Source organism: Dysidea avara, chromosome 3, assembly GCF_963678975.1.
Source record: "Dysidea avara chromosome 3, odDysAvar1.4, whole genome shotgun sequence".
Classification (NCBI taxonomy): Eukaryota; Metazoa; Porifera; class Demospongiae; order Dictyoceratida; family Dysideidae; genus Dysidea; species Dysidea avara.
This window is the reverse complement of record NC_089274.1, coordinates 32,197,366-32,212,934: the sequence shown is the minus strand read 5'-3', so window position 1 is coordinate 32,212,934 and position 15,569 is coordinate 32,197,366. Positions and strand designations below refer to the sequence as shown.

Here is a 15,569-nt window from a genome sequence, read left to right as displayed (position 1 = left end):
TTTTGGCATAATAGGGGATGAAAAGCATAAAGCATAATGCTGGCATAATGGAGCATAATTAAGAGCATAATGGGCAAATTTCTGCCACACTAAGTGTATCTTCTGCTATAGCAGTCACAAATTCAATGGATAACTTGTTTTGGATGGTGAAATGATTCTTGACAACAAGTAGAAAAATACACTTCAGTCTTACAGTAGCTACTGCAAGCTTGCACTCGACAGAATGAATTCTTTTCATTGTGGGTTTGAGTTTTATAGGACACATGTAGTCATGTGCCGACTAGTACCAAAGCATGGAAAAAAGCAGTTTAGATGAGCTTCAGTCATTGTATTTGGAATTATGTAAAGCATCTCACTGTCTGATTTTGAATAAAATGTGATATGATGATTATGATTACTGGAAGCTCGATTGGAAGACAATACAATAGAAGCTCTGATGATAGTAAAGTTAGTGGCGAGTCAGTATAGCTAGTGAATGTCTGGACATTGAAAATAGTGAAGTCTCTGAAGGTCTGCAGTGAGACTGGGGTTAATATCAAACCAGGAAAATATTTTTAAATTATAGAGATTCTCCAATAGAACAGTCAGTAAAACACTCTAATAGAACAGTCATCGCATGCAACAGAGAGAATGAGAACCATTTAAGTGTTTGTCCCTTGCAGGCTAATATGTACTTGGCATGATGCTGCAAATTCAAGTCACATATTATACTGAGCAGTTGTTGTCCTTTGATTACCAATTGCTACAACTCAGAAAATCAATCAGAAACCAAGCATAATATTTTATACATAATTATTTGCTACAAAGATACTAGACAATAAAATCCTTATAGCTTTTGATGGACTATAGATGTGCACCCCTGCTCTAATATGCCTACCAACTCTGTAGCACATCCCAATTTCAAGCAATTGCTGTTATTTGTATGTTGCAGTTGAATTAACACTTCTCCATTTACATTCTATTGTAATATATCATGAAGAACTTCTCTGCACAAAGAAAAACACACAAAATAAAAGCATAATGTATTTCTGAAAAGTATTGAAAAGCATAAAAACAAGCATAATAGGCAGAAATCGCAAAAGTATAATAGGCAAATTTTGGAGCATAATAGACTCAACCCTATACAGCACAGCTCAGTGTTACTTTGGCATTGAATAAAATGATTGCTATAGCATGCCAATGTAGGAATTTTCCCACTATGCTGTAATACCATCATTCATTTTTTTCACTACTTTTTATTACTTGTTATTTTTTTTAATAAACTAGCAATATATAGAAGGCCCTTAATTCTTCTACTTAATATTAAAGAAGGAAATTGGTACAATATTTGAAGCAGTCCTTTGTCCACAATTAAACAATAAAGCTAATTACTTATGTAATAGTAACTGTAGCACAATATTTATTCTGTTTACCTACTGTACTATTGTACGTATGTATTTATTTTATAGTATCTTCTTTTTCACAGCAAATTACTCCTTTTGTAAATGATGCTGGCTGCTGCTACCATTCATATTATTCTTTAGCTATGTAAGTTGGCACAAGGTTACATAGTAATAATAACAACAACATAAGGGATCATAGAAATACAAAGTAGTGAAACAAGAGTGATTGACTACACCTGAAGATATACTAGTGGACATTTAATCTGTAATTCAGTCTATACCCATGACTGTAGGGATTAAAGCCACTAACAATGTTGGACAGTTACTTAATATATTACTTATTACTCATTACTTCCATACTATGTAACACATTACATTACTTTGTTCTAGTAATATAGTAAGTTACGTATTACTTTTCAGCAACAGGTGTTAGCTAAGTTGTCTTGCCATGTCTAGAGCAACAACACCTGCTATTATAAAGCATAACTAGGTGATGTACATGTGATAGCATGCCCCGCATGTATTACCAATATACACAGACGTTTCTGAAAATAATTTGAATTGGATATACTTATCCCTACATGCAGGTGAATTGACAGTGCAGGCCTGTAGGCCACTCTTAAAAAAGGTCTGCAACTTCAGTAAAAAAGTCCACAATTTAAATCTTAAAATTTTAGTAGCAGAAGTCAAACCTAAAGTTTTTTGTTACTGAAATGTCACCAAATTCAGCCTTTTATTTTCAAAAATTGGGAGCCATGTCCCAGACCTACTAGTTTTAGCATGCAAACAATTACACCTCACAAAAGGGTTAACTTTTTTCATCTAAAGAACCTTCCCATATAAAAGTCCCCTGCAGTGGTAGAATGGAATGCATTTAAGTAATCATGATGTGTGCATGGGAAATTTAAAAAAAGAGATTGTTGAAATTGGCTTGTTGTGTAAGTGAAAACTTAATGAACTTGACTTAACTGGCCCATGTCACTATATGCAGTGCCTTGTATAGTACAGATTCAATAACTTTATTTACCAGACTAGCACAAATCTTGTTGATATAACTCATAACCAACTCATCACAGCTGGCACAGAACCAGTGATCATTGATCCTGCATGTCAATTATTTTTGCAAAACACATCCTCAGACAACTTAGCTATTGCATACAATGTTCACACTGCATTGTGTTTCACTACAGTTATCACAATTGTACTTTTCCTGATCAAAATCTTTTCTAGCTTGCACCATGCAAGTATCAAAAATAGTATAACAATGTCAAAACATAATGTACACACTAATTCTAGTCAGGAAAAAAGGTGCTTTAAGCTGTTAAAATGAAGTTTCATGTATTCCACAAGTCAAAGGTAACACTGTAAAACATGCCACTTTCAAAGCTGCCAAGCACAAGTAAGCTTAGATTATGTTTTAAAGATCAGTATTTAATGAAAACTGTATGAACTGAGATTTAAAATACAAGACAAGAAACTTATATTATTTAATCACGTTTGATTTTCTTTATACTATAGGGCTAGTCAGGATTCACCAACCATGCGAACATCCACACAACTTCTTACTGCATGTGGAATTGATAATCCTGGAACATGCTCGGTAAGTTCACAAATTAGTGATACTGTTAATCTAACATAGTTATGAGGTGTTTACTGGTGTAGTGAGTCATGACCTGCTATGCTTGATCATCAGGTTATCCCATCACCTTGTGAAAATGCTCAATTTTCACTAGCAGCTAATCCAACTTGTGCAAGTGCTCAAGCCAGCGCTGAAGTTGCCTTTGACAGTGGCAGTCCAGTAGCAGAAAGTGATATTATCACAGCGTGTACTCAGACCTGCAGAAATCTTATAAGTGATTCTGTTGTCATGTGTACTGATAACATTGTAAGTTACAGTGCAATATATAGTATATGTTTTGAATAAAAGCATGTGGATTGCAATATGTGATTTGTGTTCATATGTAATACCAAGAGTTCATAATATATATACTAAGGAGAGTATCCTACTCTCATATACCCCTGTAGAAAGGCGTATCGTGAAGTTATGACGTAACACTTCTGAGTTCGCCCGTTTTTCTTTGTATAATTAATGATGTCATTAGTTGAACATGGTATCGATTGAACGCGTGCCTACCAACGTCGCTAGCAACCAAATTAACTCCAGCTCTAAGCGTTTCTCACCCAACTATAATCGTTCCTTCATGGGTTAAGACCGCTTCGTAGGCGTTTCTTACTAGGACATTCGCGAATATGGCTATCCTGAGCGTCGCAAGTGTGAAACGGTGCTAACGATTCTTGCACCTTTACGGCTTCCTCTACGTCACAAACCACAACATCTTGTTGTTACGTCATAACTTCACGATATGCCTTTCTACAGGGGTGTATGAGAGTAGGATACTCTCCGTAGTATATATATTATGAACTCTTGGTAATACACAATAATGTTGCATTTAAAAATCTATATCATAAAATTTAACTAGTTGAAAGTAATGCCAAATATTTAGGAATAGAAATTTTACTATTATGAACTTGTATAGATGAACTTTTAGTGTGCACAAAAGAGAGAACCATAATGCAAAGTGCTTTCCACTATCAATGATGAAGCTCCATGTATAACCATTCAACAAACCACAACAGACCATACTGAAATCTTGAATTTTGTGCATGCTATTATAGCCTTGTGCCCTTCTGTGTTAAGACTTGCATAATAGTTACACAAATGTCTAAATTACAGCAATACATGATGCTTTTTTAGTTTCCATTGTGTAGATTGGTTCAAGTGTAGGCCCCGACCTGTTACACTCAATTTTTACCTATTATGTTTTTGAGCAGTACTCAAAAATAAAGGCTATTATGCTTTCAAGATTATGTTTGAGAGTTGACTGTTTAATTAGAATATATCAGCATTTTTTGATTGCTGTATGTATTAGATTTAGTGATTAGAGTATCTCAATCTTATTATATACATTGAAGTGCGAATAACCGACCAAGAAACAGTTCATTTAGTTTTATTATGTGTTTTCAGCAGTAATTGTGTTCATCGTTTGCTTTCATTCTGGCATACTCATTGCACTTTTAATTAATTTTTTGTTAGTATGTAGTCCAGTACTCACCGGCTCAGGTAAATGTGTGTGGGGCTTCCCACAAGCCTCCCAACCACCCCTGAGCATACACTTACATATCGACCACACCCCAGAGGCGCTTGGATAACATCTAACTTCTGCACTGAATCGTCAACGACATGCAAATATAAATTCATTATGATCAACGTTGATGCAAATACGTACGTTGCCTTGCAACTGTCATGATCCTATACTGCTCTTTGACCAAAAGGGAGCCAGTATGATGACCTGTACCCTATCACCCAACATCCCCTTGAGCATTCTATTACTGGCAGGTCAGGTCCCTCCTTTGGTTTGTACATGTGTGAAGTTAGACACATACAATAATTTCAAACTATACTTAACTATCAAGCAACCTTAGATACACATTAGTGATTAATTTGGATGGAACTGGAAAACTGAGGGGATCACTGTACACCGCATTTGCACGGTATTACATATCAAGCAATTAATGGATAAGAGGACATGCATTAATGGAAACAATAATAACAGCGGTGGCAACGGTAACTGGCATGCGGTGGATGTGATTCTTCATGCAATGTCACCCTCAGAGCAATAAGCAGCACTAGCATCCTTGCAGCAGTACTAGCATCCTTGCAGCTGCACTCTTAGTGCATCATGCAGCAGAACTAGCATCCATGCAGCAGCACTCTTAGTACATCATGCAGCAGCCTTCATGCAATAGCAATGTTAACGTGCCACCAACAGTAGCAACAATTAACCTTCATGCAATGAAAAATAATTGATATGCAATCCTCAGAGCAGCTTACATCATGCCAAGGGAGGTTTACATATTCACTTACCTGCAGAAAGTCATAGAACGCCATAGTAATTGCTGCCTACAACATGAGTGTTTATTTAAAAGTGTACATGGACTGGCAGAGCTTCTCCTTCAGACTGCGAAGGGTGTTGAGGGTAATGGGTTGCTGGGTTCATTGGTTATCACCCTGCCAACAACGAATGCCTCTGCAGAGCCTGAAATTACAACTTTACAATTTCCTGGCAAAATGTCACAACAAATTCAAAAATGATCAGACATATTCACCTTTGGTCTGGCATAATCAAAATCAGCACAGATATACATGTGTATAGAGTACTATCATTTATGAAATGCAAAGTATACAAAAACTACAAAACATTGGATATTGAAAATTAGCAACATAACCAGCTGCAGAGACACACAAAACTATTTTGATGCAATTCAGCTGGTGCTGACATTATGTCAAATCAACATAAAATTTGGTCAGACAAATGCTAATAATGGTCAGAAATTGTCTGACTTCTGACTGTAATTTCAGACACTGCCTCTGCACACCAGTTGAAGAAGGCTATCAGTAGTAGGGATCTGAAAGCCATGCTCAATGTGCTTCAGGCTGATGGCTGCCAGGTACACTTTTATGGTCTTGTAGGAGATGTGTTGGGCCTATGTACACAAAAGTATTGCAGTGCTAGACAGGATGCTGGCAGTGTGGCTAGGTTATACTGGTCACAGAATGATTGTAAGTTGGTGAAGTCTAAGTGGTAAGTACAGCTTGTGGACTGGGCAACTCCATGATACTGGCACTGCACGAGGCTTGCATGAAGGTTTCCATTGATCATGCAGGGATGTTGTCTGGTGATGGTTGGCACTGGGGGCTAGTTTCCAGAACCTGTCCATCTGAAAACAAGGGAAAACATCAACAATGTCATTACAGCATTACAGGCACCAGACTACACATAAATTAAAGTCATGGTGTACAGCACAGAAACACAGTAATAGTACTAAAGCACGAGTTGACCCCTTGTCTCAGATGTCCACCACCGATCTATTGTCGCAGTGAAATAGGGATTTTGACTGGACCAAAATGAATGCCATATGTGCATAGCAGATACTATTGCAAACAATTCCTTTTAAGTTATATCCATGTGTACCCCTTGAGCAAAATATTTTTACACCTCATGTTAGATGTACCCACCACTCTGGGGAAATGTGGGAAATTCGTATAGCATCCATGTCAAATTGGTATAAGCTTAGACTTGCTTGTGCAATTGCCACAGTCTGCCATAACAGTGCAAAGCACAACTGATCTTAATTTTATTGACAATTCCATGGAAATATGTGTAATTACAAAATCCTGACCTGTGGGGCCCTAAATTCTAGCAAAAGACACACAAACTCCCACCTATGCCGGGGATGGGGAGTGGGGCTTGACATTAATAGGTGTATTAGTGAGTTGCAAACAAAAATAAGTTGACAAGTCACCAGTATTACACTTATGATGGGTCACTTTTCCAGTGAAGACAGGGGGTTTAGTATAAGAGTTTTTACAGCCAGGGATAGTATTTAACATCATGTTGGCTCACGCAACACAGTATAGCATGTGGGCTTCCAGAGCTTGTTTACCAGGTATTTGTGCCTCAATTTTTATTATTTGAATTTCGCCATGCATTACATACCAGGCACGTTAACTTTAATTTATTGATAAGCAATAAATTGCAAAATAAATTGCATTAAATCATCCCTATTATGTTAGCAATATGCTTGTTGCTTTTGGTTACCTATTATGCTTTAGATTATGGCAGCATAATTGGCCAGTGACTACAAGTCAAGTGGTGATTTCCAAGTATGACTGAAATATCAATTGTGACATATATACCATATAGCACAAAATTTTGAGGTATGTAATTTTTGCAGATCAGCTAATTTTTCAGGATTTTTGTGGTTTATTTTCAAGTATCACTCATTATTCACCAAGGTTACCTAATAGAAAGCATAGTGCCATCCCTTAATTTTCAAGGATGACAATTTTGTAGAAAGCCAAGCAACCACAAAAATTATGACCCTAAAAAAATTGTCATACACAATATATATTGTAATGAAAGAAAGATCACTGATTTTTTTGCATTTGCAAAATCATGTCATGGGTATAATTATAGATGGAAATATCCTTAATGGAGGATACTTATTGTTACATATGCAGTGACTATCTTGATTCTCAGTTTATTTATTTGATTTGAAGATAACAAAGGGTGCCTTCAGTCCCTACCTATTAATCTGCCTGTCAAATAAGACACGGTAGTTGATTTCTGAGGTCCAATCAAGAATTATAAAAAAACTACATTCTAAAGACATTCTACATTGACCGTACTGTAAAGAGCACTAGTACATACATGCATACATTCAAGAAAATCTAGACCTTTGCAATGTAGTATGCAAACACAGCGATTTAAATTTGCAATGCATGGGATGTAGCAATGATCTGAGTGCAGTGTAAGAGGTAGAGAGAACATGATACAATCATTCATAGTTCCTTCTATATACACATAGTACGTATATCAGTGGCAATTGTATTGATCCTTCTTGAAAGTCTAAATTTCCTGTTGTACACTTTAGACTAAATGTGGAACGTATTATGTGACTAATCTACATACATGAACATATGTTTATTGCAACAGGCTGCACAAAGAGGTTTTGAGGCTACTTTTGATGTGGCCTGCAGAACAAATGGTGATGCAAGTTGCATAAATGTCAATGTTGATGTTCCAACTGTTGCAGCAGCTTTGATGGTAAGCAATGCAGTACATGTATCCACACTTACATATGTTTTACCTAAATGTACAACCACAATGTAATGGTCACTCTCTAGATCATCCCCTGTAGAGAAAGGTACCGTACAGCCTGAATATTTTGAGGGGAAATTTTTTTTCACTGATTTTGTGATTTTGAGGATTACCAGTAAAAATTTTATCCTTAGACCTCCATATAGTGCAATACATTTTGGGGAATGTTTGCAAATCCATGTAAAATCTAAATTAGGCAACATTGCTCAACCTTTAAAAAATTTGCCCCTCAAAGTAGATTGCATGTTGTGGGGGATCAAGTCAGGGATTTTTTTTCTGTATTCTTCACAGTTTTAGATACATGTTTCTGACTCCCTGTATTTACAGGCCTAGCCTTGTCACAGGTCTCTAGTGGGATAGCACTTAATACAAAAACCCTTTGATGGAAAGGAATCAATGTTTAAGTAGTGGTTGAATGCAGAGAAGATCTTGGATCCCAGCTGTTGTGGCTCCCTTGGTGCATGCCTAGATTGCATGTTGCAGGGGATCAAGTCACCACTGGGTCTGGGATTTTTTCTGCATTCTTCACAGTTCAGATACATACATGTTTCTGACTCCCTGTATTTACAGGCCTAGCTTTCTCACAGGTCCCTAGTGGGATAGCAGTATATATATAGGCTATATGGTAAAGTTTAAGCAAGTACTGAAGCCAGCTCACAGTAAATTTTGAGGCTAATCTAATTTTACAAGAAGAAAATTATACAATAAGAAATTTAAATGTAATATAATCCAAAACTGCCAAACTATAAGAAAAGTATTTAAACAAAAGTAGAGTTAAAAAGTTATGAAATCAAAGACAAAAAATCCATGACATGAATACTACTAATGTTGATATCAGTCAATTTAATAACAGCAAGCTACAGCTTATTTGCCCTCTTATTTTTATTGTTGGACAGTAAAAGACAGACAGACAAACAGACACACATACACACACCATACACCCAGCAAACTGTACCAAAAATAAAAACATAAAGATTATCTTGTCTTCTTTAGCTTTTACCTGCATAGGTTATCAATATGTCACATTTTAAAGTATTCCACTGTATTTGTATTATACTTTTATAGCCTACAGGAGGACAGTGTTCAGACTTTATCAGTAGTGGAACATGCACTGAACTCTGTAGAGCAGTAAGTGTAATGTGTTTGTAGTCATGGAACATCTTTATGTGTATCAATTTGTGTGACATGACATACACATATACCTGTTTGTAAAGTAAACAATTACGCATTCACATACAGTATTGTGTCTGATTTGTAAGTTCATACTGACATAGCTACATATATACTTGTATGGTATCCTGATATCATTTTATTGTTCCATGTAACTATACACTATTGCATTGGCCTAGTTCAAAGTAATACTTACAAATGGCTTGGTAAAATATTCAAGGTCTTAACTGCCCTAAGGGTTAAATTTACATTCCTATTCAATTTGCATTACTAGTCTAGGCTAAATATATATATAGAAGGCTTTTAATTCTTGCAAAGAAATACTTAGATAAGGAAGGAAATTGGTATAAAATTTGAAACAGTTCTATTGTCTAGTAAAGCTAATTGTTAACTAAGCACCTATGTAGTGATAGCTGAAGCACAATATTTGTTCCATTTACCTACTGTACCATTGTACATATGTATTATATAGTATCTTCTTTTTCACAGCAAATTACTCGTTTTGTAAATGATGCTGGCTGCTGCTACCATCCATATTATTCTTTAGCTATGTAAGTTGGCACAAGGTTGCATAGAAACTGTAATAAAAAGTATAAGGGATCATATAAATATATAGTGAAACAAGAGTGGTTGACTACACCTGAAGATATACATTTAATTCCTAATTCAGTTTATACTCCTGACTAATTAGGGATTAAATGTCCACCAGCAGTGTTGGGCAGTTACTTAATGTATTACATATTACTCATGCTATGTAATTTTCACTCAGGCTTTTTAAGGCTGCACTATTTTTCACAGCTTGGCTGTTTTTGTGTGGATTTCACTTCTTTTTGTACTGCATAAGGCCCTAAAACCAGCCTATGGCTGACTTTGTGGTTTGTTTTTATTCACATTTCTTCTTTCATACAGACACAATTTTCTTCTTTCATACAGACACAATGATGATTATTGAAGACAAACTTATAAATGTATTGTATTACATGGTTTACTTCAATATTTGGTAATCTTATTGTAATACTCTAATAGAGTGCACATTTCTTTGAGGACTTCTAATAGAACATACATAGAATGTTCCAGTACTTCTATTGATAGATCTATGAAATTAAAAACATTTATTTATAAGCAGAATGTTCATTTATAACAAAGCAGAAATTAAATGAGGTAATCAGCCCAAGATAGCAGTGGTTCAGTGGTTAAGGATGTGGGTGTTAGGTATGGAGGTCCCTGGTTCAAACTCTCATAAGCTTTTTTGCCATTTTTTGCACCCTTTTCACCCCATGGTGACTCCTCTATTAAGTATCTCAATTCTGTGATTTTACATTTGTTTGGTTTTTGCTTTTTAACTTTGTAGCCTTAACTATATTGCTATTGAAACTATCAAAAGGCACTGCTACAATTATCAGCCTATGTACACACCAATTTTCAACATACTCAGTTTACCCTGTAGCCGTGACAAAAGTTTAATCTTTTTTTACATGAATAAACGCTAATAACTCCTTAGATATTCATCAGATTCACAGCAAACTTGGTACATGAATTCACCTTTATACGCGCTTCAATTGAGCCAAAGATTGAGTCAATCAAGTTGTGTATTTACGTTTTATAGCAATTTTTGCAAAGTGTGCGAAATGAAATTGAAGCCCCCATAGCCCCCATATGGCATAAAAAAATATGAAGAAAACAAAATGAAACTTTGAATGCCCATATCTCTCAAATAGCTGTTGCGAATTTAGTCACATTTGTTGTTGGGTTACCCTACCTGGCAGACAGCTATAATGCAAAAATGGTGTGCTTTTGAGGAGGGGCCATGGAGCTATGAATGTGTGAAAAAGCTGTTTTCTTTGTTCCTGTTAATATACTCATGGTGTGGCATGCCAGCTTTCTTGGCGCACAACACACTACCGTGTGTCTTGACTCACAATGTGGTGTGCTGGCTTGCTTGGCCGCATAAATACTCACAGTGTGGCATGCCAGCTTTCTTGGCCGCACAACACACAACCGTGTGTCTTGATGACTGAAATATCACCAAATTCAGCCTTTCAAGTACTCAAAAGTTGTCCTGGGGGGAGGCATGCCTCAGCCCCCTAGGTTTGGCATGCAAACAATTCTGCATCACACCACACACTAAAGGTTCACCTTTTCATCTAAAGAACCTACCTAGATAAAAGTTCCCTGCAGTGGTGGAATGGAATGCATTTAAGTAATCATAATGTGTGCATGGGTAAGTTAAATGATTGTTGAAATTGGCTTGTTGTGTCAGTGAAAACTTTAATGAACTGTGTTAACTGGCCCAGGTCACTATCCAGTGCCTTGTATAGAATAACCCCATTTACCAGACTACCACAAGACTCATTGATGTAACTCATAACCAACTCATTGCAGAACCAGTGAATACTTAATTATGACCCTGCAAAACACACCATCAAACAACTTAGCTATTGAATACTATGCAAAACAATGACTAACAATGTCCACACTACAATTATCAGATGTTTCACTACAGTTATCACAATTATACTTTTCCTGATCAAAATGTTTTCTAGCTTGACCCATGCACCATGCAAGTGCCAAAACTAGTGTAACAATTTCATAACATAATATGCACACTAAATCTAGTCAAGTACAGCAGGATAACAGGTGCTTTAAGCTATTAAAGTGAAGTTTCATACATCACACAAGTCAAAGGTAACACTGGAAAACAGATCACTTTCATAGCTGCCAAGTCTGATGTTCAAACCTCAAAAATGTTTGAGATCATTAGTTTAGTTTAGTTTAATTTAGTTCAGTATAGGTTTAGTTTCATCAACAAATACCACTGCCTTGTAAGAGTTGCTCATATGCATGGTAATCTGAGTTATTCAGGCACAGTATTCACGGCTCCAAAGATTGTCGCACATTGGATTACATGATTACATTGTCACATTACATCATCACTTCATTGCAACACTTACATCATCTACTTCTGTTGCAGACAAACACAGCTACAAATAAATAAATATACAGAAAGTTCAGAACTGCAAGATTGCTTGTCTCACGCATAACACACTCAGCAACCAGTACACTTGATTACCTACAAACAATTAAGATACTGAATAAAGCTGCAGCACTGAATAAGACTAACAATCAGTGATTATTAATTAATGATTTTTTTGTAGTGTTCGGAAGACTGGTTAAATGGTAATATTGTAATAATGTATGACACATTACTATTTCATTATTTTACAATATTACAGTAATGTGTTTGTTACATAACACATTAGTACTTCGTTAGGTAATAATATTACTGTACTGAACACACGTAATGTGTTACTTATATAACATATTACTTTAGTAATGTAATGATCCATTACATATTACTAGCTCAAGAAATTTAACTCGTTTTATTATATAAAGTAATAATATGTGTTACATAACTAATGCATTGCACCCAACACTGTCCACTAGTAGTACATTTTCAAGTGTACATGATCACCTTTATTTCACTTCTTTTATTTCCATGAACCTAAATCAAACTTAAAATTCCTTATTTTTGTTATACTTATTTGTTTACTTTTTTGTAACCATACTATGACTGATGAACCAGTGCATACTACATTAAAAGACTTGATGGTGCCGGACTTAATGTTTCATCTGAACATGCGCCCCAACTATCAATTACTGAAAAAGTGAAGTTGCTATTATGTTTCGTTTTCAGTAACGTGTTCAGTCCATTACACAGCATTACAAATGAAGAACACTATGAGATGCACCTCTCCAGCTATTACAGAAAAAATGGATGATTCCCATTAAGGGAAGCCATCATGTGCTGCCTCAAATCATTACCTTGAGCTCTCACTGAAAAGAACTGGCTGGCCTGAGTGCAAACATAGACACATCGTGATGGCATGTAATGTACCATGCCTATTGCAGGCTATTGCATATCCCACAGCAGGCAAACAATCACCCAAGCCAATAGTAGTCAATGGTGTCTGAAATATTCAATTACAGGTTGTGCACATAGTTACATGTATGGAAATATAACATCTGAGATGCACATAGCTAACAGAATTTAATGGTATAGGTTGTATTCTGTGTGTTTAAAGGACAATGTTTAATAAAAACTGTATGAACTGAGATTTAAAATACATGGTAAAAACTTATATAATTTAATCACATTTGATTTTGTTATAGTGCTAGTCAGTCTTCACCAACCACGCGTACATCTGCACAACTTCTTACTGCTTGTGGAATTGATGATCCTGGAATATGCTCAGTAAGTTCATAATTTTGTGTTGTTGTGTCTGTTTTCTTATATGTACTACAAGTGTGATTAATTGCCAGAGTAACTAGTAATGGTTGTCAGTCAGTGGAAAATCACAACTGTAGTTAATAAATATGTACATCATTAAATGTACATATAGTTGCATAAGTAGCACATCAACCTGAGCAATTGTGTTTCCTATTTTATGTGTGGAAAGAGCCATTACCATGACATGCATGCGCTGCACTAGAAATATTAATATGAGTGTAAATTTAATCCAGGTAGTGCTGCAGTAGATATGTATAACTTTTGGGACATATGATACATGGAAATATTTTTTTATGTTATGTATTACTGTTTTAGCTAACTTGTTATTGGACTATAGTGCAGCTCATTTAGAAGTTTACTAAATTACTTAGTCACCTGATGTGTTCACTTAGTCACCTACACATGACACCTGTGTGCCCTCAAGAAATTTTGCACATGAAATTTTGTACATAATAAACACAAAAGACATACTGTAGTATGCACTTGTTATTTTCTATGTCTTACTGCAGCATTGTGTGTATCACTGACTGTTGAACAATTCAGTCTTTAACTTAAAAGTGGAGCTGGCTAATGTTTGCCGTAATGAATCATCAAGTAGCATTCCTTATTCTTAAGAGCAGAATTAAAGTTTTGTTTTTTTCTTTAATACTTATCAAGACACACAATAGTGTGTTGTGCCACCAAGAAAGCTGGTGAGCCACACCATGTGAATACATGTGTAGGTAGAAAAAAGATGTAATTTTCAGGCATATGTAGCTCAATGCTAATTTCTCAGATTGGAATGATTTTTATACTGCAAACTCAGCACCCCACATACCAAATTTGAGCAGGATTGCCTAATGTGATCATGAAATATGAGCCTTCAAGATTTTCTTCTTTTTCTTTGTTTAGGTGCTCAGATTATTCTTTTTGCACACTTTACAAAAACTATTATAAAATGCAGATGCATAACTCAATTTTCTTGAGCTTTGGTACAATTTAAGAATGTATTGCAGCACCAAGTTTGATGCAAATCTGATTAGTAGTCATAGAGCTATGATGATTATTTGCATTAAATTATGCCAACTTGTTATGCCTACAGGGTAAACCGCTTATGGGAATAACATAAAAATTGGTGTGTTTATAGGTTAACCATCATATCTCTGAAGAAAAAGAAATCACAATGACAGCTATAGAATTACAAGGCAAAAACTAAATAACTGTAAATCGTGAGGTTGAAATACTTTAATAGACCAGTCACCGCGGGGTAAAAAGTGCATGAAAAACTTACTAGCTTCGAGCCAGATACCTCCATACTGAACACCCAAATCCTTAATCACCGAGCCACTGCTATCTCAGCTGTTAAGTTAAACTTACCCAATTTTTACTTTAAAAATGAAAATTCTAGCTAAAATCTACTCAACAGTAAAAGTTCATAATTTCATAGATCTACTGTACCAATGGAAAATTTAGAACATTCTATATGTGTTCTATTAGACAATCGAACTCACAAATTGACCTTTTTTCTTAGCTTGAACATGTGTAACAGCTTAGGAACAAAGTGGTCTATTTTCAGCAATGATTGAATACTTTAGAAACTGTCTGAGCAGATCCAATCACTGCAGAAAGACATAGACTTGTACAAACAGCAGAAATCAAAGAAGAAGAAATCATTTCATTGCTCCAGAAGCCATGACAAACGTCACCATTCTGAAAGGTCTAACAGTCCTTAGAGAGGATGAGGATCCCACTCTCAGAGTAGGGAGACAGGTAATCTAAGAGTAGGAGTTACTTGTGATCACAGAGCAGGGCTCATTCATATTCCCAGTGCAGACAAGGCACTCCAGATCCTGTTCTAGGAGTAGAACACCTAACCCAGTGTCAAAGACTAGACTGGGAAAATCTCTCAGATTATGAAGAGCAAGTTGTCTTTCATGAGTCAGAGACTGAGACTCATACTGCCAAGCTGCTCCCCTACCAGACTGGAAGTCACTGATAAGACAGCAGCCTTCTTGAAAGAGAAATGCT

The 15,569-nt window shown here is 35.9% G+C and overlaps 1 protein-coding gene across 1 annotated transcript in view; it reads left to right on the top strand.

The window, feature by feature from the left end:
- LOC136250723 (uncharacterized) overlaps positions 1–15,569 on the top strand; it is a 76,132-nt gene that overhangs the window by 41,447 nt on the left and 19,116 nt on the right. The window contains exons 10-16 of the mRNA XM_066042953.1: positions 1,466–1,527; positions 2,901–2,982; positions 3,076–3,267; positions 7,940–8,050; positions 9,170–9,232; positions 9,764–9,825; positions 13,445–13,526. Coding sequence (XP_065899025.1) covers positions 1,466–1,527; positions 2,901–2,982; positions 3,076–3,267; positions 7,940–8,050; positions 9,170–9,232; positions 9,764–9,825; positions 13,445–13,526 — 654 coding nt within the window. The remainder of the gene's footprint in view (positions 1–1,465; positions 1,528–2,900; positions 2,983–3,075; positions 3,268–7,939; positions 8,051–9,169; positions 9,233–9,763; positions 9,826–13,444; positions 13,527–15,569) is intronic.